The sequence below is a fragment of the Cricetulus griseus genome (assembly GCF_003668045.3).
Source record: "Cricetulus griseus strain 17A/GY chromosome 1 unlocalized genomic scaffold, alternate assembly CriGri-PICRH-1.0 chr1_0, whole genome shotgun sequence".
Taxonomy (NCBI): Eukaryota; Metazoa; Chordata; class Mammalia; order Rodentia; family Cricetidae; genus Cricetulus; species Cricetulus griseus.
In genome coordinates this window covers 248,711,665-248,733,840 of record NW_023276806.1, presented here as the reverse complement: position 1 = coordinate 248,733,840, position 22,176 = coordinate 248,711,665, and the positions used below count along the sequence as shown (strand labels likewise).

Sequence of the window (22,176 nt, the reverse complement as noted above, 5' to 3'; positions counted from 1 at the left end):
CAAGGCTCAAAGGGGACCCATGGAGTTGGCTTCCTAAGACTTTTTTATCTGAGGAGGCGTGTGGGTTTAATTTGTTTTTAAGTTATTTATTTAATGTATATGATGCTCTGCGTCAGAAGACCCCATTACAGATAGTTGTGAGCCACCATGTGGTTGTAGGAATTGAACTCAGGACCTCTGGAAGAACAGCCAGTGCTCCTAACCTCTGAGCCATCTCTCCAGCCACCCTGTATCTCTTTTCTTATCTCTATCCAGAAATGTCCTTTCTGTCTCTTGATGTTTTTCTTTTGATGATATTTTTTTCTGTTACAGCTTATATACCCCAATAGAATCTTTAAAGCAATATAAAAATTACAATGTGGTTACATTCTATTTTTCAAGTGAATGATTACAAGTAAAAAAACATCATATTTTCCATATCCCTTACTTGATTAAACAAGTTATTTAGGTTATTATAGGTGAAAAACAAGTTGTCCCAAGAACCCACATACATTCATGTCCAAACAACTTGTTATAGATTATCAGATTGTAAGCAAGCAAGCTATTTTTCTCAGCCGGTTCTTTTGCTAGCAAGCTCCATTTTGAGATTACCAATAAATAAATAAATGGACCAATCATTTTATCATTATTTATCTCAAAAGATAATCTTGTAAGAAATCTTAGACAAATCATAAACCTAAAATTTTTTTTAAAGATTTATTATGTGTACAGTGTTTGGCACCAAATCTCATTACAGATGGTTGTGAGCCACCATGTGGTTGCTGGGAACTGAACTCAGGACTTAACTGCTGAGCCATCTCTCCAGCCCAAACCTAAACTTTTATATATGAAAAGGAATCCATTAACTCTACTTTCAATCTCTAGAGTGTATACCCACTCACCAAAAAATTTTTGTATCAGGAAATTGAGGGCAAAGATGGGTATAAGGAATTAATCATTATCTTTGATTACAACCAATCCTAGCAAGAAAGGTATGTCAGCTTTTAACAGTTGGGCTGCTTTTTTGATCCCTGACCTTAATGAGCCCCTCAGCTATGTGTTCTTGTGAACTTTAGATTGTTTTCTAGGGTTTTTCATCTCAAAGCTATTATCAAAACATGTTACTCCAACCTGAAGTCATTCTAAAGCTTTGTTTTAACTGTGATGCACTCTGAAACCTGTGAGCACATCTCCCAGCATTGAGATTGAAAGAATCTCAAGGAGAAAGGTGACAGTGACAGCACAGGACACCCAGAATCCACACTCACAGATAGCCCTGGTGACAAGTATGCACAAGACCACACTCAGCTTATCTGTGGGTGCTAGGACCCTCATGGCTGTGCAGGAAGCTCTCTCCAACTAAGCCATCTCTTGAGCCCCATCAATGGTGCTCTTATATTTTATGTTTGGGGGTATTTTGATGCATTTTTCGCTTGTTTGGTTGTTTTGTGTGTATATATATCCATGAGTGTGGGGTATATGTGTGATGTGCAGGCCATGGGAGGACATCAGGTATCCTGTCTATCTCTCTCCCTCTTACTACCTTGAGACAGCGTCTATCAGCTAAACCTGGAATTAGGCTGGTGGACAGCAAGCTCCAAACATCCTCCAGTCACCACTTCCCACAGCACTGGGTTACAGGCACTTGCTGTCACTCCCAGCTTTTTTAATTGGGTGTTGGGGATTTGAACTTGAGTCCTCATGCATACACAGCCATTGAGCCATCTCTTTGACCCCAGGGTTAGTTTTTTTGTTTGTTTGTTTGTTGCCTAGGCTGTTTGGAAACTCTTGGGGTCAGACAATCCTCCTACTTGACCTCCTGAGAAGCTGTGGCCACAGGGACACAGAGCCACCTATGCCTCTAGCTGCGTCTCACATGTGCCTGTTTTCTGGGCTAGTACTCAAGCAGTCAGGCTTTAAGCAGTGTATGCAGTGGTGGTGGCTGGATGCTTACCAGCTCCTTTCTGGAGCCCACACCTGACTCTGTGCAGCTGAGTGACTCTCATTGCTCATGGCTGAGGCAGGACATCTTTCAGACAGACATTTTCTGTTTCAGCCAGGTTTCCCACTTTTCAACCAGTGTTCTGAGATTGATGGTTTCAGTTGCTGATGGCCGTGGGGTTTTGTGCTGCCTCCAGGTCACTGTCCTGGTCTCCAGGCCTTTGTGGTCCATTGGTTTTCACAGCATCCATTCTGTGTGTTGCAGCAGTCCCCCAGCGGGCGGACCACAGGGTGGTGGACACCATTGACCAGCTTGTCATGCGTGTCATCCAAGGCAGGCTGTCTCCCAGAGAGAGAACACTACTCCTACAGGACCCTGCTTACTGGTAGGAATGCTTATTTTGTATTTTTCTTTTTTTAATGGCATGTTCTTATCTTAGAAATAATTCTGTTCCTTGTGTGAGTGTTTTGCCTACATGTATGTCTGTATACCATGTAAATGCAGTGTCTGAGAAGCCAGAGGGGGTGTCAGATACCTAGGAACTAGAGTTTGAGAAAGTTTTCAACTGCCATATGGGTGCTGGAAATCGAAGGTGGGTCCTCTAGAAGAACAGCAAGTACAGCTGAGCTATTCTCCAGCCTCTATTTTTATTTATTTATTTATTTATTTTGCAAGAGCTGTTGAGTACCATTCACCTCCCCTGCTGGACTATCCTAGGGTACAAAGAGATGGGTGTTCAAGGGCATATGGTAATTGAAAGGAGTATCACAGCCCTGGGAGGCAGGAAGAGCAGAGCTGGCAGCCAGCCTGGACTACAGAACTCTGTGTAAAAACAAGATAAGATGCTAAAGAGTGTTTTGCCTGCATGTGTGTCTATGCACCACATACCTGATACCTAGAAAGGTCAGAAAGCTGCCTTGGATCCCTGGGAATTGGAGTCATAGATGGTTGTGAGCCAGTCTGTGGTTGCTGGGAAGTTAACCTGGATCTACTGCAAGAACAAGTGCTCTTAACCATCTGTGTAGCCCTCCCTGATTTTGTTTGTTATTTCTTTTTTAATTAAAAGAGATGGGGTCTTACGTTATGACCCAAGCTCTGCCCAGAATCCTGCCCCAGCCCCAGCTGTTAGCTGTATGCTCAGTGGTGTTTTGAGCATACTGTTGACTCCACACTGGCTACCTATGAGCTGGTCTGTGGCCATCCTTGCTTTACATATAGAAGCATTGTGATTTCAGGATGCACAGCTGAAATGAGCTGGAGCAGAGATCAGATGGGGGTGGGGTGTTCCAGCTTCAGCCAGTGCTAAGCATGGGAGGAAGCCAGTGGCCTTAAATTGGTGAGGGAAGCTCAGACCACTTGGTAAGAAGGCACCCAGGTATAGGGGCCTGGGCATGACTTCACTGGAGGGACATGGTCCTCAGAAGACTGCTTCTGCCACATGGACACTGGGCATAGCCTAGCATGCTGATGGTCACCACTAGAGGTGAGATAGAAGCCGTTATTGGTAGTGTGTGTAGTGGAGGTCAGGGTCAGGTGGAAGATGAGAAATAGGCATGGATTGAGAAAGCTGAGATTGGAGGGGAACCACTGTGAAGGAGAGGTGCCCATCTCAACAGACAGGGTCAGGAGAAAGGGGACTTAGTGTGGGAATGTAAATGCACAGTAGGTGCTCTCAAGTGGAGAAAGCACCAGGGCTACTGCTAATGGCCCAGAACCTAGTGGCCTCTCTAGGTCTCCATGTCTGGCCTCAGTGGCTTTCCCTAGCCATGGAGGGAGATTCCACAGTCCCTTTCTTGTATCCTTGACTCTAAAGCCAGAACCATGTGGCTGAAGCTGCCAAGTCCTTCTGCTTGCTGAAACTGACACATGGCTCCCTGGCATGATTACATTTTCATCAGCTTTCTGTTTTCAGTGCTATCCTCCACTGCTTAAATTTTTCTTTAATTCCTTTTCATGAGTTGGTTTCCTTCACTGACTAAATGTAGCTGTCCTAGAACTCAATCTGTAGACCAGGCTGGCCTCAAACTCACAGAGATCTCATCCTCTGCCTCCCCAGTGCTGGCTTTAAAGGTGACCAGTATCACAACTGGCCCTGAACTGTTTCTGTTTCACAAGTTGGAAGCTTAGCTGGGTGGGATCATATCCTGAGGTCACCACTCCATTTAAACTTTTTATCTCCTTGAGCACAGGAGATTATACTTCCTGGTGTTCCTTTTCAAACTGTACAATTTGCATTTTTTCCTTGTTCAGATTGCTCGTTTCCATTACAGATCTGCATAAGAGTGACTACTAATAACCACAGAACACAGTCAATAATAGGCTGTCTTGAAATCTCTGCCAATGTCATTAATTCAAAACTCTTCAGAATTTAGCTTTGGGCAGATTTTTTTTGACAAGGGCAGAAAGCAGCCACATTCTTCACCAAACTATAAGCCCCTTACCAATAATATTCTTCTCCTATGAAACCTCTTGAGTTGATCATTATAATCTACATTGTTGTCAGCACCACTGTGTTCTATTAGCATGGCTCATTAAGTCTCACTTAAAGCATTCAGTTGCTTTTCTAATCCAAAGTCCCTGTTCCACCAACAAGCAGCATGGTCAGGCTGACACAGCAATTCCCTACTCCTGGTACCAACTTCTGTCTTAGTGTTCTATTGTGAAGACACCATGCTTGTGCCACCTCTTATAAAAGAAAACATTTAATTGGAGCTGGCTTACAGTTTCAGGGGGTTAATTCATTGCCATCATAGCAGGAAGAAGCTTGGTGTCTTGTAGGCAGACATGGCACTGGAGAAGGAACTGAGACAGGAGTGGATAGCCCCTGGACCTGGCTTGGGATTTTGAAACCTCAAAGCTCACCCCTAATGACATACTTCCTTCAAGGCCACACCTCCTAATCCTTCTCAAGCAGTGTCCCTTTCTGCTGACTCAGCGTTCAAATCTATGAGCCTTTGGGAGCCATTTGGTTTTGGTTTTTCCAGACAGGGTCTCTCTGTGTAGCTCTGTAGACCAGGCTGGCCTCCAAACTCACAGAGATCCTCTGCCTCTGCCTCCCAAATGCTGGGATTAAAGGTGTGCACCACCACTGTCTGGTTGGAGCTATTCTTACTCAAGCCACCACACAGTGCTTCTGACAGTTACCAAATCTTTCTGTAGTGTGGTTAGGACTATGGTGGCCTCAGATGCTGGGCAAATGATCTACCCCTAAGCCACACTCAAGCTCCATTTTGTTTTGTTCTTGGACTCTCACTCTTCCCAAGGCTGGCTCAGACTTACAGTATAGCCAGTGCTGGCCTTGAACTCTGGCTGTCCTCCTGATTTAGCCTCCCTAGTACAGGGGTGACAGGTGAGAAGCACACGGGTATCTAACCCATGCTTCTCTTTCTTGCTGGCTGTCACGTCACTTCTAACATGTAAGGGAAGTAAGGCATTGCCCACTGTTCCCTTGCATTTGGAAAACTCAGTGTTCTAGGACTCTTCAGTTGTCACCTCCAGTAACAGCAAGGGGCTGGTCCAAGACCCCTGGATACTAGAATGTGGGTGTTCAGCACCCCATGCAAGATAGTGTATATCTTCATGAGACACATCACTTCCGGCACATGATTTGCTTTGATTTTTGAGAGTCTCTGCGTAGTCTGAGCTGATTGGAGCTTTCGATCCTCTTGCCTCAGCCTTCCCAGTGCTGCAGTTGTGCATGTGAGTCACCACATCTGCCCTCTTGGATGCTTTACAGAGTTTCCACTGGAGACAAGGTGACTGTGTCCATAGCTGCTGGGCTGCATTGATAAGGGGCAAAAGCAGCAGGGCCCTCCTCTTTCTGTTACATCCAGGCTCAGTTGACTCCCAAGCAGCAAACCTGGGTGTGGAAGGCCAACTATGACAGTTGTTTGTTTGTATGTTTTTGTTGTTTTGTTTTATGGGCTGATGAATGCCTGTTGGTGTTCTGTGTTGTGTGGGACAATCAAAGAAAAAGAGTCATTCCAGAATGTCACACCCTGCAATTTTAGTCCTTATTGTGCACTATTTGCAGTGCCTAATAATGCAAGATGTCACAGGTGTGCCAGGGATGTCTTGTGACCAAAGTCATGCAAAGGCCGTTAAACTCCATCAGAAAAACTACTCTATAAAGCCCAGAAAATGTCACCTTTTTCTACAGTGATTTCTTCAAGGTCTAAGTACTTGTAGAAAATAGCTTTTTCATTCTAAAATTTACCCTAGATACAATGACTGTACTAGAATTTCACTACAAATGCCAGGGTCAGACTGGAAGACACTGGCTCCCATTTCTTGTGTTGCTTCACATCCAGCAGAGATTTGACACCCTGTACCCCAGGGAGGCAGCAAGGGGACCACCTCAGCCTGCTCAGTTCAGCTGTCCCTGGTGCATCTGGAAATGTCTCAGACTCCCCTCAGTGTTGCCACACCCACCTCAGTAGCACAAAGAAAGCTCGTGAAGCACTTGACACACAGCCATGTGAAGGGTGCCCCTCTGTCTGCCAGGGTGCTTGCTGCAGGGCACTGTGAACCTGCAGCACCAGCTCTGAGCTGACCAAAGTCAAGAAGAAATCTAACCAATTCTTGCTTGCATGCCTTTAATCCCAGCACTATGGAGACAGAGGCAGGTGGATCTCTGTGAGTTTGAGGCCAACCTTGTCTGCATTGTGAGTCGAATCCCAGGACAGCCAGGGCTGTAAACAAAAAGATAATGGCTCCTGTAGTCTAGACCGGCCTCAAGTTTTCTACAGTTCCCCCTGCTTCAGCCTCCTCCCCACCCAGTGTTAGGATTAAGAGTAAATAAGCCTCCCCCACCTCCATACCCAGCTGGATCACAGCTCCTGACTTTCTTAGGCACCTGGACAACAGAGGACAGGAGTTGCCTCACTTGGGAGGGCAGCTATGCCTTGCTGAGCAGAGTACTGCTCTCACAGTGCTCTGCCTTGTGTCTGCTCGGCAGGTTTCTGTCTGATGAGAGCAGCCTGGAGTATAAATACTACAAGCTGAAGTTGGCAGAGTCGCAGCGGCTGAACCACAGCTGGCCCATCGTGGAACGGAGGCCAACACCAGCACAGTGCGCAGTGCGTGCCATGCTGTATGCTCAAGCTGTGCGAAGCCTCAAGCGCAGACTCCTCCCATGGCAGCGCAGGCGGCTGCTTCGCTCCCAGGGTCCTCGAGCCATGAAGACCAAGAGAGCTGCCACTGCCCAGCACATATCCCTGTCCTCAGCCACTCGGCAGAGACACCATGGCCGCCAGGCTGTAGGCTCCTTGCAGGTGAAGCCACCACCACGGGACTCAAGTGATGCTGCCCAGGACTGTCTACCAGAGTCTGCCAAACCCCACCCTCAGCCCTGCAGCCCTGGAGCCTTGGGCACATCTCGGCCAATAGAGGATGACTCAGAAGTCCTGCTGGCCTCTTCTCCCTGCCCCTCTGCTGATGGTAAGTGCCCACCCCACCCCTCCTGTCCCTATGCTCATCTGTATCCCTTGGAATGGTGGGAGTGGAGGAGCCAGGTGCTCAGCAGTCTAGGCCAGGTGGCAGGCTGGAATAGCCAAAAGAACTTGAACAAGATGGGACATGACCACACTGTCCTTCATGTTCCTCCTAAGCCTTGCTGGGCCTATGTCACACCACCATTGAAGGTGGGTTTAGGAAGTCCATGAATGCCTGAATAAAGAATAACAGATATTTATTTGGGGAGCATTCACACAGTGGAGGTAAATAGCTGTAGTCTAATGCTCCTAGAGGTTTAGGATGCTGTGATGCAGGATGCTCAAACCATCACCCAAAAGAGAATGAGGCCCCTCCTCTTCCTTATAAGGGATCACATCTGCATATTGAAGCCACATGCTAAGGCCAGTACCTCAAATCTATTGGCGGAACAAGATACCAGTACACTTTCCCTTTTTCTCTAAATAAGAGGGTTTTAAACCTGATATAAAAACTATATACAGTGGTAACAGATACCAAGTATAGCCCAAGAGAAAGAAAGGTAAAAACTTACACAAATTTAGACCAACAACCAGCAAAAGCAACGTTAAGCAAGAAACACATATTAAATATCCAGACAAAGGGTAAATGGCATACTACAGAGATTATTCAAATAGCTGTCCTATCTTGGAAAGTCTGAATCTTGTACCTAATATGCTCTAGCTAAGATAAGAGAGGATGTTAGCTGTGCCTATCTAGTTTTCAACCTCATCAAAGACCTGAGAAGGAAAATAGCATTACTTGGGTAACCAGGAAGTGCAAGTGGGCGACTTCTAAAGGTGCAAGAAATGACAGAAACAGCTGACTACTTGGGTCTCACCAGTAATGTTGGGGCCACCAAGTTTGGCTTTATCAGAAGCAGGAAAATTCAAAAGGTTGTCCTACCCTGTCTTGGCAATGTTTAGCAGTGTCTTTGCTTATGTCCTGCTTGTCCAGTAAGGACAGTGTGTCCACTGACAGCAGTCGAGGCAAGGGCAGTTCTTTACATGTGCCAGAGTCCACTGAGGAAAGTCTTCTGGAAAAGGACTCAGTTTTCAGAGAATCTGCACAGTTTTGCTTGTTTTTTGTTTGTTTGTTTTTTGTTGTTGTTGTTGTTTTGTTCTTTTGGATGTGTTTGTGAGAGATTTGAGGCAGGATTTCTCCATATAGGTCTGGACCTCACTGCGTAGACCAGACTGGCCTCAAACTCACAGAGGTCTATCTGCTTCTGCTTCCAAGTGCTGAGATTAGAGGTGTGCACCACTGTGGCCTGCAAGAGCTTATTTTGTTTGAGATAGAGTCTCACTCTCTAGTCCTGGTTGCCCTTGTACATATGTAGCTGGGACTGGACTGGAACTTACAGCCACTGACCTGCTACGTCTTTGTCCCCATGCCTGGCCTCCACTACATTTTCATCTTGTCTAGCATCTAACAACACCCACACTACATGAAGCTGGCTGGGGTACACCTGTCATCCCAGCACTTGGAATGTAGAGGCAGGAGGACCTGGACTGCCTCACCTAAGTGAGACCTTGTCTCTAATAATAATAATATAAAAAGTCTACAGAAATATTTGTCCCTATATTATATCCCTATATTAAGGGTGGTTGAGAATGAAGTAAGGACAGGCTGTTGCTTTCTAAGTGTCTTCATTGGTCTGGGTTCAGCAGTACTGGCCATTGAATGCAGGGCCTCAGGCCTGCTAGGCAAACACTCACAAGCTGTACCGTGAGACCATTGTAGGTATTTTCAACCTAGCCCAGTCAAATCTACAGATGCAGCGCCCACGAAGCCCAAGCCCCACATGATTTCCTTGGATGCCTTCTGTATGACTCTGCCCCTGCCAAGGTGTGAGGCTAATGATGTAACATGTTTGGTCACCACCAGCTCACCTTTGCTGTGCCCAGTACTCCTGCCTAGCTTGCAGTGGGAACATACACAACCTGCACAATGCCCAAGCCATGTTTCTCTGCTCCTGGCTGGCTCCAGCCGTGTCCTCAGCTGCTAGCAGGGTGGCTGCTGACCTGAGCTTCAAGAGTGAGCAGCAGGTTGGCAGCCTGTTGGCTGATGTGATGAAGGTGACAGCCATGTACCTGTTACCCTGGCAGCCAGCCCAGGTGTTCATGGGACTGCTGGTGCTTCTGCCACAGACTGCCTATTGGCTAATTGGAACAAGGAGAGGGCTCCAGAGTCACACAGTGCAGGGAAGGACCAAGGGTAGGTGGCTTGAGTCAGTCTAAAGAGCCACAAGTCTTGTTTTTTCTGTTCTGTAGTAGATCTAAAGACCATGGAGACTGCTGAGAAGCTGGCCAGACTCGTGGCTCAGGTGGGCCCTGAAATTGAGCAGTTCAGCATAGAGAGCAGCACGGACAACCCTGACCTGTGGTACGTGCCCTGGACCCCCACACCCTACAGCCGCACACTGAGCAGGCAAGATGGGTTCCACCTTCACTGAGCCTGGCCCAGAGCTGGCATGTGTTGTGTCAGCTTTCACCTAGACCATCAGGAAAGGCCTCACCCTCTTTTCCTTCAGCCCTCACACAAAGACTGGGTACACCAGCAGCATTTGTGTGTGTGCCTCACAAGTTGTCTGAGAAAAATCCAGAAACCAGCCCAGAAGATTCCCAGCTGCTGAGGGAACTCTAGCCTGTGGTGGAGGCTCTCCTGGACTCTTGCAGAGGCCGTGTAAGACCTCCCAGCCTCCACTGCACTCGTGGGTTCCCAGGACTAAGCCTGGCACTATTGGGTCTCCTCCTACTTGCTGGAGAGCTGTGTCATGGTCTGACTGAAAATGCCGTTGAATGTTTAAGTGCAGGAGGCCTGGGTCTGTCCTTGGTGCTACAGTTGAGTACAGTTGGAAACATACAAGTTTGGGTCAGTTGGTAGACTTCTTGCCCAGTATACATGGAGCCCTGGTGTCTGTCCCCAACACCGCATAAGCTAGTAGCTTATGTGTGTGTGTTCTATGATAGAGAGTGTGCGTGTGTGTGTGTGTGTGTGTGTGTGTGTGTGTGTGTGTGTGTGTGTGTGTGTGTGTGTGTGTGTGTGTGCGCGCGCGTGTGCATGCACAAGCACATGAGCGCTGCTTCTGCCCACACGTACTGTCAGGGCCGCTGTCATAGCCTGCCTCTTGGGCCTACACTGACAGATGCTTTGTATCAGGCCTATGCGTGGACTTTCTTAGTAATTCATGGAGATACTGCTGTTCTGGCACTTGGGCTCCTGCACATCAAACACTCCTGTCAACTGAGCCATATACCCAGACCCCAGCGGGGTTTGTTTATTTTTACATTGTTTATTTACTTTGTCACAGACATGTGCGTGCCACAGTGTAAATGTAAAGGTCAGAGGACAACTTGCAGCAGTTCTTCTCTCCTTCCACTATGTATATAGGTCTGGAGATCAAGTTCAGGTTGTCAGGCTTAGAGGCAGGCAGTGCCTTTATCCAGAGTCATCTTGCTGGCCCCCATATTTGAATTTGTGGAGGATGGTAGGGAGAGGAGTTTGAGTTTTGCTTTTGAGACCAAATCTTATGGTTCAGCCTTGGCTGGCTTAGAACTCACTATTAGACCAGGCTGGACTCTACCTCCTGAGTACTGGAATTAATGGCATTCAACATCATGCCCAGCAGGAATATTTGGGGTTTTTTTGTTTTTGTTTTTGTTTTGTTTTGTTTTGTTTTTCAAGACAGGGCTGTGTGAAATCAGCCCTGGCTGTCCTGGTACTCACTCTGTAGACCAGGCTGGCCTTGAACTCACAGAAATCCACCTGTCTCTGCCTACCAAGTGCCAGCTGGAATTTTTCATCCATTTTGTTCTAAAGTAAAAATCACCTAGAAGAATCTGGCTTTCCTTCCCACTTACGCTTCCTAGCATCAGGAAGCCACCCTTGTGCACCTCTCTCCTTGTCTCCTTTGCCCAGCCTAGTGCTGAGCACTTGCTCCTCTGCCTAGCCCAGTACTACAGAGAGTGTCCCCAGGCCTGTCCTTTCTCCACCTGTGCATCTGTCCTCCTGACGGGCATAGAGTTTCCTACCAGTCTACAGTGTCATTCATGATACTCTGTGTGTCGTTGAGGAAACCTCAGGACCTCTGCTCTGCTCCTCCCTTGTGTCAGAAAACTGCACAAACAACGTACAGGAGGGGTGGTTGATTTGAGCTCATGGCTTCTGAGGTCTCAATTGATGGTCAGTCTGGCTTCACTTCTCCCAGTTAGAGTCAAGGCCAAGAGGTACACACAGCAGGCTTCTGGAGGTTAGGGAGCAGAGCAGCCTGTGTGTACTACAGGGGGCTTCCTTTTCCTCCCTTCTGCTCCATCTGAATTCCCCACTGAGTGGTGGTACCTGTACTCTGCAACAGGCTTCCCCCCACAGCCATTCAGCTCTGCCCCCAAACTCCCTTGTACCAGACAAGCTGCCCATCACCCTGTGTGCCTTCAGCTCTCACATCCCCCGGCAGCCGCTTGTCATGGTCACTACCAATCACTTGGTACTTGCCAGCACTTTTGTGTATGTGTGTGCCTGTGTATGCATATGTGTATGTCCATGAATGGTGGTATACTTGCCTATGTGGACACACAAGGAAGCTGGAGGCTGACACTGTGGGATGTCCTTCCCCGATTGCCTTTACACCCTAGTTTTTGTTTGATTTTTAAGATTTAAAGTGTGTGTACATGTATGTGTAAATAATCTGAGCAAACTTGGCTCTGGGGACCGAACTCAGCTCTCAGGCATGTGCAACAAGTGTTTTCACTGGCTGAGCTGCCTCGTGGACTCTTTTTAAGTTGCTAGGGATGGTGGGGGTGTTCATGCATGTTGCGTGAGCATCCTGTCTTGATGAACTTTAGGGTCATCTTGTCCCATCTAGGGAAGATTATTAGATTCAGCCAGTCCTGGTTCTGAACGTTCTGTCTCTAGCTGGGCTGTGAAGCCATAGCAGGGCCATGCAGAGGTCTCATCCTTCTGCTGCCTCTGTCCTGAGCCAAGCCAGGAGCTAGCACTCCTACAGCTCAGCAGTGCATTTCATCCTCAGGTTCCTGCATGATCAGAGCAGCTCAGCTTTCAAGTTCTACCGTGAGAAGGTGCTGGAACTGTGCCCATCCATCTCCTTCCAGTCTACTGGTGAGGCGGGGGACTCAGAGCAGAGTCCCACAGCCCACAAGGAGGGTGAGGGTGAGCCAGAGGAGGGGCGTCCCCAGCAGGAGGCTACACTGGAGGGCCCTGAGGTGCTGCCTGAGGAGGAGGAAGATGATGTGGAAGTCGAGGAGGATGAGGGCAGAGAGGAGACCTGCACCCTCAGGCCACAGGCAGGAGCTGCCAAATGTCCAGGCTCCGAGGGCAGCTCCCCCACTGACAGCATCCCTGGAGAAGGGTCCAGGGAGGACCAGGCTGGCACCCCTGGCCTGTCACAGGCCTCCTCCGGCAGCTGCTTCCCCAGGAAGAGAATCAGCAGCAAGTCGCTGAAAGTCGGCATGATCCCTGCCCCCAAGAGGGTGTGTCTCATCCAGGAGTCAAAGGGTGAGTGCCCCCAGAGTCCTCTGTGGCCCTCAGTGGCCATTCCAAATGTGCCAGCCACAGCCAGTCACCTTGCCTCCTGTTAGCACCTGCTGGCCTTGTGTGTGCAGATGGGTCCCAAGTGCCTGGCACAGTGCACAGGGTTCTCTGCTCTAAGGACTTAGGCTTTGAGTCTTTTGGGGTTTTGTGGGTAGTTTTCTTTGAGACAGAACACACCTATGCGGTCTGTGCTGGCCTTATGTAGTAATCCTCCTGCTCAGCTCTCACAAGAGGAGACTGCAGATGTGCCAACACAACCAGGGTCTCCTTTGTGTGTGATGGTGGTGGGGGAGCCCAGCCAGGCCAGTGCTGCATGGCCCTGGGCCTATACTTTGGCCCAAAAGTATTTTTAACCTTTGACCACTATACTCCCCGTATTAGCACAAGACCCACATGTTGTGGCTTGCCTGAAGCAAGAGTGTTCCTGTGGCCACAAGAAGCAGCCCAAGCAGCAGATCCCTATGCAGGCCAACGCTCTTAGGTTGAGTGGTGCTCTTAGCACAGACAGTGCTGCTGGCTCCATCACAGCCATTCACAACCCAGCTCAGCAGACGTAGAATATTGGAGAGCTGGAGAGGGGAAAGGAACCAGTAGCTGTCAGGTGTGAGCTGTGTCTTCACCAGGCAGCATTTTTGTCTGTCTCCAAGGACGTTGGGCAAATGTGCAGTGTGGACAGATCTCTCCCTTTTGTCTTGCAGTCCATGAACCAGTTCGAATCGCTTACGACAGGCCTCGGGGTCGTCCCATAGCCAAAAAGAAGGTGTGTGTGACTGCATAGTGACCCCTAGCCCCTGCAGGTGCAAGAGTGGAGTGGTACACATGTCGCTGTGATGAGTGAGGCTTCAGGCATTCTGCAGAGCTGGGTGTAGAGCACACATCTATGTCCCAGGTGTTCAGGAAAGCTGAGGCAGGATGGTTACTCATGCTGGCCCAGGCATCACAGCAAGCCCCATCCTCAAGATAGTAGTCAAGCATGGGCAAACCTGAGCCCCTGCCTTCAGGAGGCTGGGCTGGAGACTCCATTCAGCCCCTACAATATAAACTGCAGTGCACAGGAGAGCAGTGTTTGGTCCACTCACAGGAGAGGCCACTGGTCCTTACAAGTCTCTTGCTCAAGCATTCCTGCTGATCATTTGGCCTAGGCCCCACTGTCCTCACAGGGTTTCCCTCACAGGCTCAGCACAGGGCAGCAGCATGCCACCCAACTGCCAGGTGCCCATTCTGACCCTGGGGTAAGGGACCTGGCCTCAAGAAGTCGCACCCCCAGGGATGTTACAGGGAAGCTGGAGGTGAGTGGGGCTCACCATCCCAGGCGTCTGGGGTTAGGACAGCACTTGGGGTTCCAATGCACACTGCCACAGACTGGTCCACCTACCCCCGCCTCTCTCTCCTCAGAAACCCAAGGACCTGGAGTTTGCCCAGCAGAAGCTGACAGAAAAGAACCTAGGCTTCCAGATGTTGCAGAAGATGGGCTGGAAGGAAGGCCACGGCCTGGGCTCCCTCGGGAAGGGCATCCGCGAGCCTGTCAGCGTGTATGTCATGGCTGGGGGACTCTTGGGTGCCTTGTGTTGGGACTAGACCACAGTGTACAGCTAGGTGGTTTTATTAGCTATTATTTGGGTGCACAGATGTGGGCAGCTCCTTCCTCTGTAGACCTCTGGACAGCTTCTTGGTCCTGAAGCTCATGGCTTTGGAATCTAAGTGACGTTTGTAGGTAGTTACAGTACAGGTGTTTCTAGAAGCCATTAGAGGCTGCCAGGGTGGGGACACAGATCCTCAGTTTCTGTTCATGTATCCAGAGGGCATGTCCCTGAGTGTCAACACATCTCTGTGTGAGGCACCTTCTTGTGGTCAGGCTGCAGACCCACAGAAGGCTCCAGTCAGGCCTAGATGCTTATCTGTGATCACAACCTTGGGAGGCTGAGATAGGAGAATTGTGTGTTCTAGGAGAATTGTGTGTTCTAGGACAACTTGGGCTACATAAAAGACTGTGTCTTGCCAGGTGATGGTGGCACATGCTTTTAATCCCAGCACATGAGAGGCAGAGACAGGTGGATCTCAGTGAGTTTGAAGCCAGCCTGCTCTACAAATCGAGTTCTAGGACAGCCTGGACTTTTACACAGAGAAACCCTGTTGGGGCGGGGGGGGGGGTCTGTGTCTCAAGCACAAAAAGCCATGCTCCCATGAGCTAGTAGCCTCAGTTTTCTTTTCCACTGTGGCTTGTGGCTTGTCTTCTCCTTGTTTGATTTTTGCTGTGCTCGGGAGAGAACCCTGGGCCTCACCATTGCATGGCAAGCACTCTGTCATTGAGCCATGCCCCAGCCCTGTGACTGTTTCCTCTCTGGATGTCTGTGTCCCGTGTCCTGTGTACTGACTGACCTCTGAACCTGGTTGTTGACTGTTGTGTCTGCTCTGCAGGGGGACACTCTCAGAAGGAGAGGGCCTGGGGGCTGATGGGCCAGAGCAGAAAGAAGACACGTTTGACGTCTTCCGCCAGCGCATGATGCAGATGTACAGACACAAGCGGGCCAGCAAATAGGTGCGCCAGGACCCAGACCAGCACCTGGTGCCATGAGAGAGAGAGTCTGAAGGAGGCAGAGAGCTTCCCTGCCATGTGCTCCCTCTTCCTGTCCAGGCATGCAGAGGAGGAAGCATCCCCCATCTCAGCTCCAGTGCCTCTGCCAGGCTTTGAGCATGCTGTCGTGGGAGCAGGCCACCCTTGACCCTGCCTGGTCTTGCTCAGGGTTTCTCTCAAAGATGATAGTCCCTGCAGGATCAAGCAGCCAGGACAGACTTGATGATGAGTGGCCTTGCCCAGCCTGCACCTTCCTTCCTGTGGGCCTCCAATGCTGGTTCTTGTGGAGGCCTTGGGCCTACAGGCCTCATCCTTCCCACTCTTGGTTATTTATTTATTTTTTTTTTTACATTTAGTGGTGTGTGTGTGTGTGTGTGTGTGTGTGTGTGTGTGTGTGTGTGTGTGTAAGCAGGTGTGTTGAGTTGCCCATGTGGAGGGCAGAGGACAACTTAATAAGTAGTCAGTTTTCCTTGCACCATGTGGGACCCTGGGATTGAACTCAGGTCCTCATGTTTGGTGGCAAGTACCCTTAGCCACTGAGCCCTATTGATAGCCCTCATTCTTGGTTCTTGTCCTTCTCTCCCACAATGCTCCATGCTCAGTTCTGAACAGCCATTCTCTTCCTGACTAGATCAGAGCCACTGGTGACAGAGATAACCCTCGACGCAGCCTTGCCCTTCCCGTCACCCTGCCCCGGACGCCTGCAGCCTAAGCCTCGCTCGGTGTGTACTCAGCCAGCTCCACGTCCCCCGGCCAGACCCTCCACCAGGCCTTGCCACTGCACACTGCAGCAGCCACTCTCAGGCACCCTTGCCTTCCCTTCCTGCTTCTGACTCTGCTTCATCCTGTCTCTCTTTTGTAGGGTGGCACCTCAGCCTTAGTGCCCAGGGCCAGGCTCTCCTGCAAGTGCTGCACCTTCTTCTGTCCCCAGACCTTATCTGGGGACACAGAGGTTCTGGTGGGGAGGAAGCACTGTAGATTCTTGCTTTTGAGCAATAACATCTCAGCTCCTACAGACTTCTAAGAGCTCTGCAGTCTGAGGCAGGGGAATAAGGGCAAGTTAAAGTCTAGCCTGGCTGTGTAGCAGGACCCTGTCTTGGGGGACTTCTCCAAATCTCAGCCTCAGTTTAATACAACTGAGCTTACGTGCCCAGCACATACCTGTCTCTGTCCCTGGGGAATGTATCCTTAGGAAAACCCCAACCCTTGAACTTGTGACCTCATTGTGGCTCCCACAGAGCAGTGCAGTGACACTGCTGCACTGTTTCCATAGACGGTCTTTCTGGGGCCTCTGGAAGGATGATGCACTGCTCGGGTGGCTGTCTCAGAGCCTACCTTGTGCCCAGTACTGCTTATGCCTGCCACCCCTGGTCTGTGCACATACTCTCTCTGGGGTCCCTGCCTCCCCACCACTATAGACTTCTGGAAAGCCTGCTGTCAGGGCTGGGGATGTGGTGGCCAGGTGTCAGCCATGAGCATAGGTAAAGGATCTTGTGTAGTAATGTTCGGCTTCTGTTACCCCACTGGGCCCCTTCTTCATAGCTGGTGCAGCCCCAGGCCCACCTGACTCTCTTGTATTGTCTTGGCAACCCACAGGTCTTTGTAGCTATAGGGATGCTGCACTGCAGCTGGGCCACAGTCTTATCCTTACGCCAGTCTACAGGTTGGGAGATGACAGGTCAGGGACCCCAGGCTGGTCCTTTCTTTCACTTTTCTAGCCGCTTCCATATTGGCAGGACCCTGGTCTATGGTGTGTTCTGCAAATGGAGCACACACACTCATCTCTCCAGCTTCTCTCTAGGCATCTGCATTTTGTGCTGATCCATTGTGTCTTCAAAATGATTTAGGGAATTTGGGTATATGGCCCTGGTGCCAAGTCTCCTGTCACTCTTGGAACCGAGACCATCAGGAGCTGCTTCCCAAGCTGAGAATGACCTTCTTGGTGCTCTTCTGGGGACAGGGCAGGTGGTGGGGAGAGGGAGCATATACCTCACACTGGTCCATGCGAGCTGCATGACCCTCCTCTCACACACACTGCCGTCCTTGCCCTCCTGGGGCCACCTTGCTCTCCAGCCAAGTTGCTCTGTGGGCAGGGCTATGGAGGACACCTGATGCACATTCATGTGGCCTTGTCCCTGTCACAGTGTTTCTCCTGTCATTCTAGTTCCAGGGTCACTTCCACAAGGGCCATGGATTCCAAAAGCTGTGCTGGCCTGGCCTGCCGTGGCTCTGGCGCTCTCCTGTTCCTGGAAGTACTTGGTGAAGGTTGTTTCTGGTCCCTGGTAAAACGCAGAAGAACACTGGTGATGTCACACTTGGACGTTGTTGTGTTTGTGAGGATCTGAGATGTCATGGTGTTGTCGTGTCAAGTGCTCAGAATAAATAAGGAGCAGACCCGCCATGCGGCCTGCACTGCAGTCACTGAGGTGCCTGGGGGAGGCATTGGGCATCTGAGGGCACACACTGAGTGGAGGAACAGGAAATGAGTTGGATGTAGTGGCTCGTGTCACTAGGGAAGCTGAGGCAGGAGGATATGCTGAGCCACAGAATGAAACTGTCTCAAAAAGTCAGTCCTGTCAAGAGGGCAGGAAAGGTGACAGTGATGGACCTCTGTAGCCCTGATGACAGGTGGCCCCAGGCCAGCCCTCACTACAGAGGTTCAGAGGCCTGACAACACACATTCTCTAGGCCCTGACAGCCATCTGTCAACCCAGACCCAGTAACAAAGTATCCCTAAATACTTGTGTCTCCAGCCCTCATGGTGAGTGCCCCCAGCCCTGATAACAAGCAGCCCAGGCCTGATGACAGTGTTAGCAGTCCCCAAAATAGGTGTCTTCCAGCCCAGTGACCCCATCCCCTGGACATCTGCCCCATATTGATAATAAGCTGTTTGTTATGCATGCTGATGTAGTCCCCAGACCAGGCAATGCTGGTCCACAGGCCTCTCTCAAAATCGGAATGTCTCTGGGGGCCTGAGAGATGGCTGCTCCTCTGGAGGAACCTAAGTCAGTTCCCAGCACCCACATGGCAGCTCACAACTCCCAGTTCCAGGGGATGTGACACCCTCAACACAGACATACATGCAAGCAAAATACCAATGAACAAAAAAATAAAAAGGAATCATCAAAAAAATTAGTCTCAATGGAAAAATAAGTATTTTCTTTAAGAGGGAAGAAAGAACCTCCAGCTGTATTAACATGTCTCATGTCTGGGATCCTATTGGTGATCTTCTGGGCTCCTCCAAAGAGCTTGGGGTCACTTCTTTGACATACACTTTCTCTGCAGCACTAGACTCCAGCTGACTCCACTGCATAGCTTCTGGCATCTCCAAAGTGCTGGGATCTAATGCTACAACTGGGCTACCTTAACCAGAAGCCTCTAGTAGGCTTCACAGTGCCAGGTCTCAGCTGTTTCCCATGACCCCTTCATGTCTTCAAAACTAGTACAACTTGTGTCTCATACTACCAAGTTAAGTGCAAGGCCCGTCAGCCCCCTCTGGAAGACAGCTTAAGTGTGCTGTCAGAAAACACTTCCCAGAAGCTGTCACCTCAACAATGTTGGTCCTTTTTTTTGTTTTGTTTTCTGCATTTTTGTTTTGAGACAGAGAGATGAAGCCCTGGTTATCCTGAAGCTTACTCTGTAGAACAGGCTGGCTTTGAACTCAGAGATCTACCTGCCTCTGCCTCCCTAGTGCACCACCACCCTGGCTGCCCTCAGCATCCTTATATTCCAAGCTCCTACAAAACAGCCCACAGAGCTATCAACACTCAGTGTCCTTTCTAGCTTAAAGTTCCGAAGTCCTTCCACAGTCCTCCCAAAACACAGGCCTGTCAGAGCAACACCTCATTCCTGATACCAACTTGTCTTAAGGGTTTCTACTGCTGCAATGAAACACCATCACCAAAAGCAAGTTGGGGAGAAAGGGCTAACCCTTCCACGGCACTCACTGTTCATGGAAGGCAATCTGGACAGGGACTCAAACAGGCAGGCACATGGAGGCAGGATCTGATGTAGAGGCCATGGAGGGTGCGGCTTACTGGCTTGCTCCTTGTGGTTTGCTCAGCTGCTTTGTTAGAGGACCACCAGGACGGGGATGGCACTTCCTACAGTGGGCTGGGCCCTCCCCCATTGATCACTAATTAAAATGTCTTATGATCCTGCCTACAGCCCACTTATGGGGGCATTTTCTTATGGAGAGGTAATTCCCTCCTCTCAGATGACCCCAGCTTGAAATAACCATCCAGCACACCTTGAATTGGAATGTAGGGCCATGCAGTAGTGAATGTGTTCATACAGATGATTGCTCCCCTCACTCAGCTTCCGTGATCCAGGAAGGTCGAGGCTGTGTCTCAGCAATAAAGAGAAACATGGAAAACCCAGATGGCAAGCTTCGGATACTAGCCACAGAGGCTCATGACTGCTCAGGACACTGAAGCAGCAGAGTTCCTTGACCTGGGAATCATGGACCCTACACAGAGGCCCCGACTCAACACAGACGAGATGCAATCAGAATAGAGCAGGCAGGTCCCCCTCCTTCCATATCTGCACTGTCAAATGACAGGCACATGTGAACCCCAGCAACATGAAGCAGCCAGCAGTTGTTTCCTTAGGAATATTTGGCCTTTGTGGAGCAGAGACCTGTCCTTTCCAGGGTTCCTCTGCACTCGCAGCTGCCTGGAAAACAGGTGTGAGACAGTTGAATCTGAAATGAAAGTATGATAACACTGTCCTAGCCATTTTGTTATCACTTGAAAATATTTTTAAATTACATTTAATGAGGCTGAAGAGATGCCTCAGTGGCTAAGACCAGGGTTCAGTTCCCTGCACCCACACAGCAACCCATACCATCTGTAACTCCAGGGGGCCTGACACCCTCTTCTGGCCCCAGTAGGCACTGCACACTACAGACAAGACTTGCAGGCAAAATATCCATAACTGGTGCATGTCTGGTGAATATGGCTGCATATGCCACGGCGCATTTGTGGGGGATGGGGAGTCCTCACTTTCTAGCGTGTGAGTTAAAGGGTCATCAGGCTTAGCAGCAAACACCTTTACCCATTGAGCCATCCTACTGGCCTATCACTTGTTTCCACTTAAAATACCGTTTTTAAAATGTATTTAATTTTATATATGGGTGTTTTGCCTAAATGTATATATGTAACGCACATGCCTGGTTCCTTTGGAGGCCAGAAGAGGGCATCGATCATCTGGAGCTGGGGTTATAGATGGTTGAGTAACCATTGATATCTGGGAAGCAAACCCTGGTTTTTTTTTTTTTGTTTTTTTTAACTCTGGTCTTCTGAAGAGCAGCCAGTGCTCTTGATCATCCAGACTCAGCTCTGCTGGAACCTCCACAGACAGCACAGAGTGACTTGAAAGTACACATGTACACACATAGGTTGTCATGAAACATGCCCCTTGCATCCATCTGGCCCCACTTGCCAGGTCTCTGAAGTCCCTGAGTTCAGGGGCATCCTCCCTGGTGTCCAGCTCCCTGCCCCACTACTCTGGAGTGGGGCATTGGGGGAGGGGGAGGAGGGAACAGAAGCTACCTGCTCCCTCCTATAATCCGTGGCAGTCCTGTGCTGAGACCACTGTGGTCCAGGAACCAGTGCCTGTCCCTGTCTGATCTTGAGGCCTGGTGGAGTTATCAGGGACCACAGAGTTGATGGCCAGAGAGCTAGACATCAAGGACCACACAGTTGGCCAGTGGAAAGACTGACCAAGGTTATGGAGTGATCCAGGACTGGGCTCCACTGCCTGGCAGCTGCCCACCACATTCACAGGTTAATCTGACCTAGGAGGAAGAGCTGGGTTCCTCAATCCTTCAAAGCATATTTCCTATCTGGTCGTGACAACAGACAGCCATGCTTCTGGGTCAGTGTGGGTTTACCTTCTAGTTGTGAACATGAAGTACAGACAGTGCAGGTCCTGCACCCCTGCCACCTTGCCAGGGCTCCCTATCTAACAGGTCTCCCCACATACCCAACCTTTGATTGACCAGGAATTTGATCCCCTTGCCTCAGCCTGGGAATCCAGCACCAGATGTTTAAAGCAAGGACATAACCAGGTCTGAGCAGCCTGCAGCCAGAGGCACCTGAAGGTCCAGAGCAGGGACAGAGTAAACACAGCCAGCAGACTGAACTGGGCCATGAGAGGACAGAGGGAAGTGGAGTGTGTGGACAAAGACCCAGAGAGGGGCTAAGAGCGAGTGGCTGAAATGGGGCAGGGAAGTTTAAGAATGAGATGCCTGGCAGGGGAAGGGAAGCCCATTAGCTGGAGAAGTTTAGGGTTGGGGGTTGCAGGTTGGGGGGAGAAGAGCTGAGGGAGCCTGGAGGCCCACAGACACTGGAGTGCTAATGGGCACCAAGACAGCCACTTGTCCTGAGTTTTGGATCTGACAGGATCGCAGCTATAGAAACAAGAGCAGGCTGAGGCAAGATGATCACATGAGGTCAGAAGTTGAGTTAGTTCTGGGGAGACCCCAACTCTGGAAAGTTGGGGAGGGGATTGCACACATTCCATCTTAGTGTCTGAGTCCATCCTGAGCTACACACTGGTATCCTGTCCCCCACCCCGCCCCCAAGAAATGGAGAAAGTGGAAGAGGAGGAAAGTCTCACACAAGTTCCTTTCCAGTGCTTGGGGCTCAAAGGGGGTTGA

At 49.8% G+C, this 22,176-nt stretch overlaps 1 protein-coding gene across 8 annotated transcripts in view; it reads left to right on the top strand.

Moving 5' to 3' along the window:
- Sugp2 (SURP and G-patch domain containing 2) overlaps window positions 1-17,916 on the top strand; it is a 30,491-nt gene extending 12,575 nt beyond the window's left edge. For 3 of the 8 annotated variants that reach the window (XM_027394660.2, XM_027394654.2, XM_035450526.1), the window contains exons 4-12: window positions 2,186-2,306; window positions 6,879-7,360; window positions 9,664-9,775; window positions 12,420-12,904; window positions 13,639-13,700; window positions 14,336-14,472; window positions 15,359-15,479; window positions 16,147-16,237; window positions 17,680-17,916. In XM_027394660.2, the coding sequence (XP_027250461.1) occupies window positions 2,186-2,306; window positions 6,879-7,360; window positions 9,664-9,775; window positions 12,420-12,904; window positions 13,639-13,700; window positions 14,336-14,472; window positions 15,359-15,479 (1,520 nt within the window). In that variant the 3' untranslated portion in view covers window positions 16,147-16,237; window positions 17,680-17,916. Of the gene's footprint in view, window positions 1-2,185; window positions 2,307-6,878; window positions 7,361-9,663; window positions 9,776-12,419; window positions 12,905-13,638; window positions 13,701-14,114; window positions 14,230-14,335; window positions 14,474-15,358 lie in introns of those variants that run through there. The other 5 variants (XM_027394658.2, XM_035450527.1, XM_027394655.2 and 2 more) reach the window with 5 other exon arrangements.
- Window positions 17,917-22,176: the final 4,260 nt, after the last annotated feature.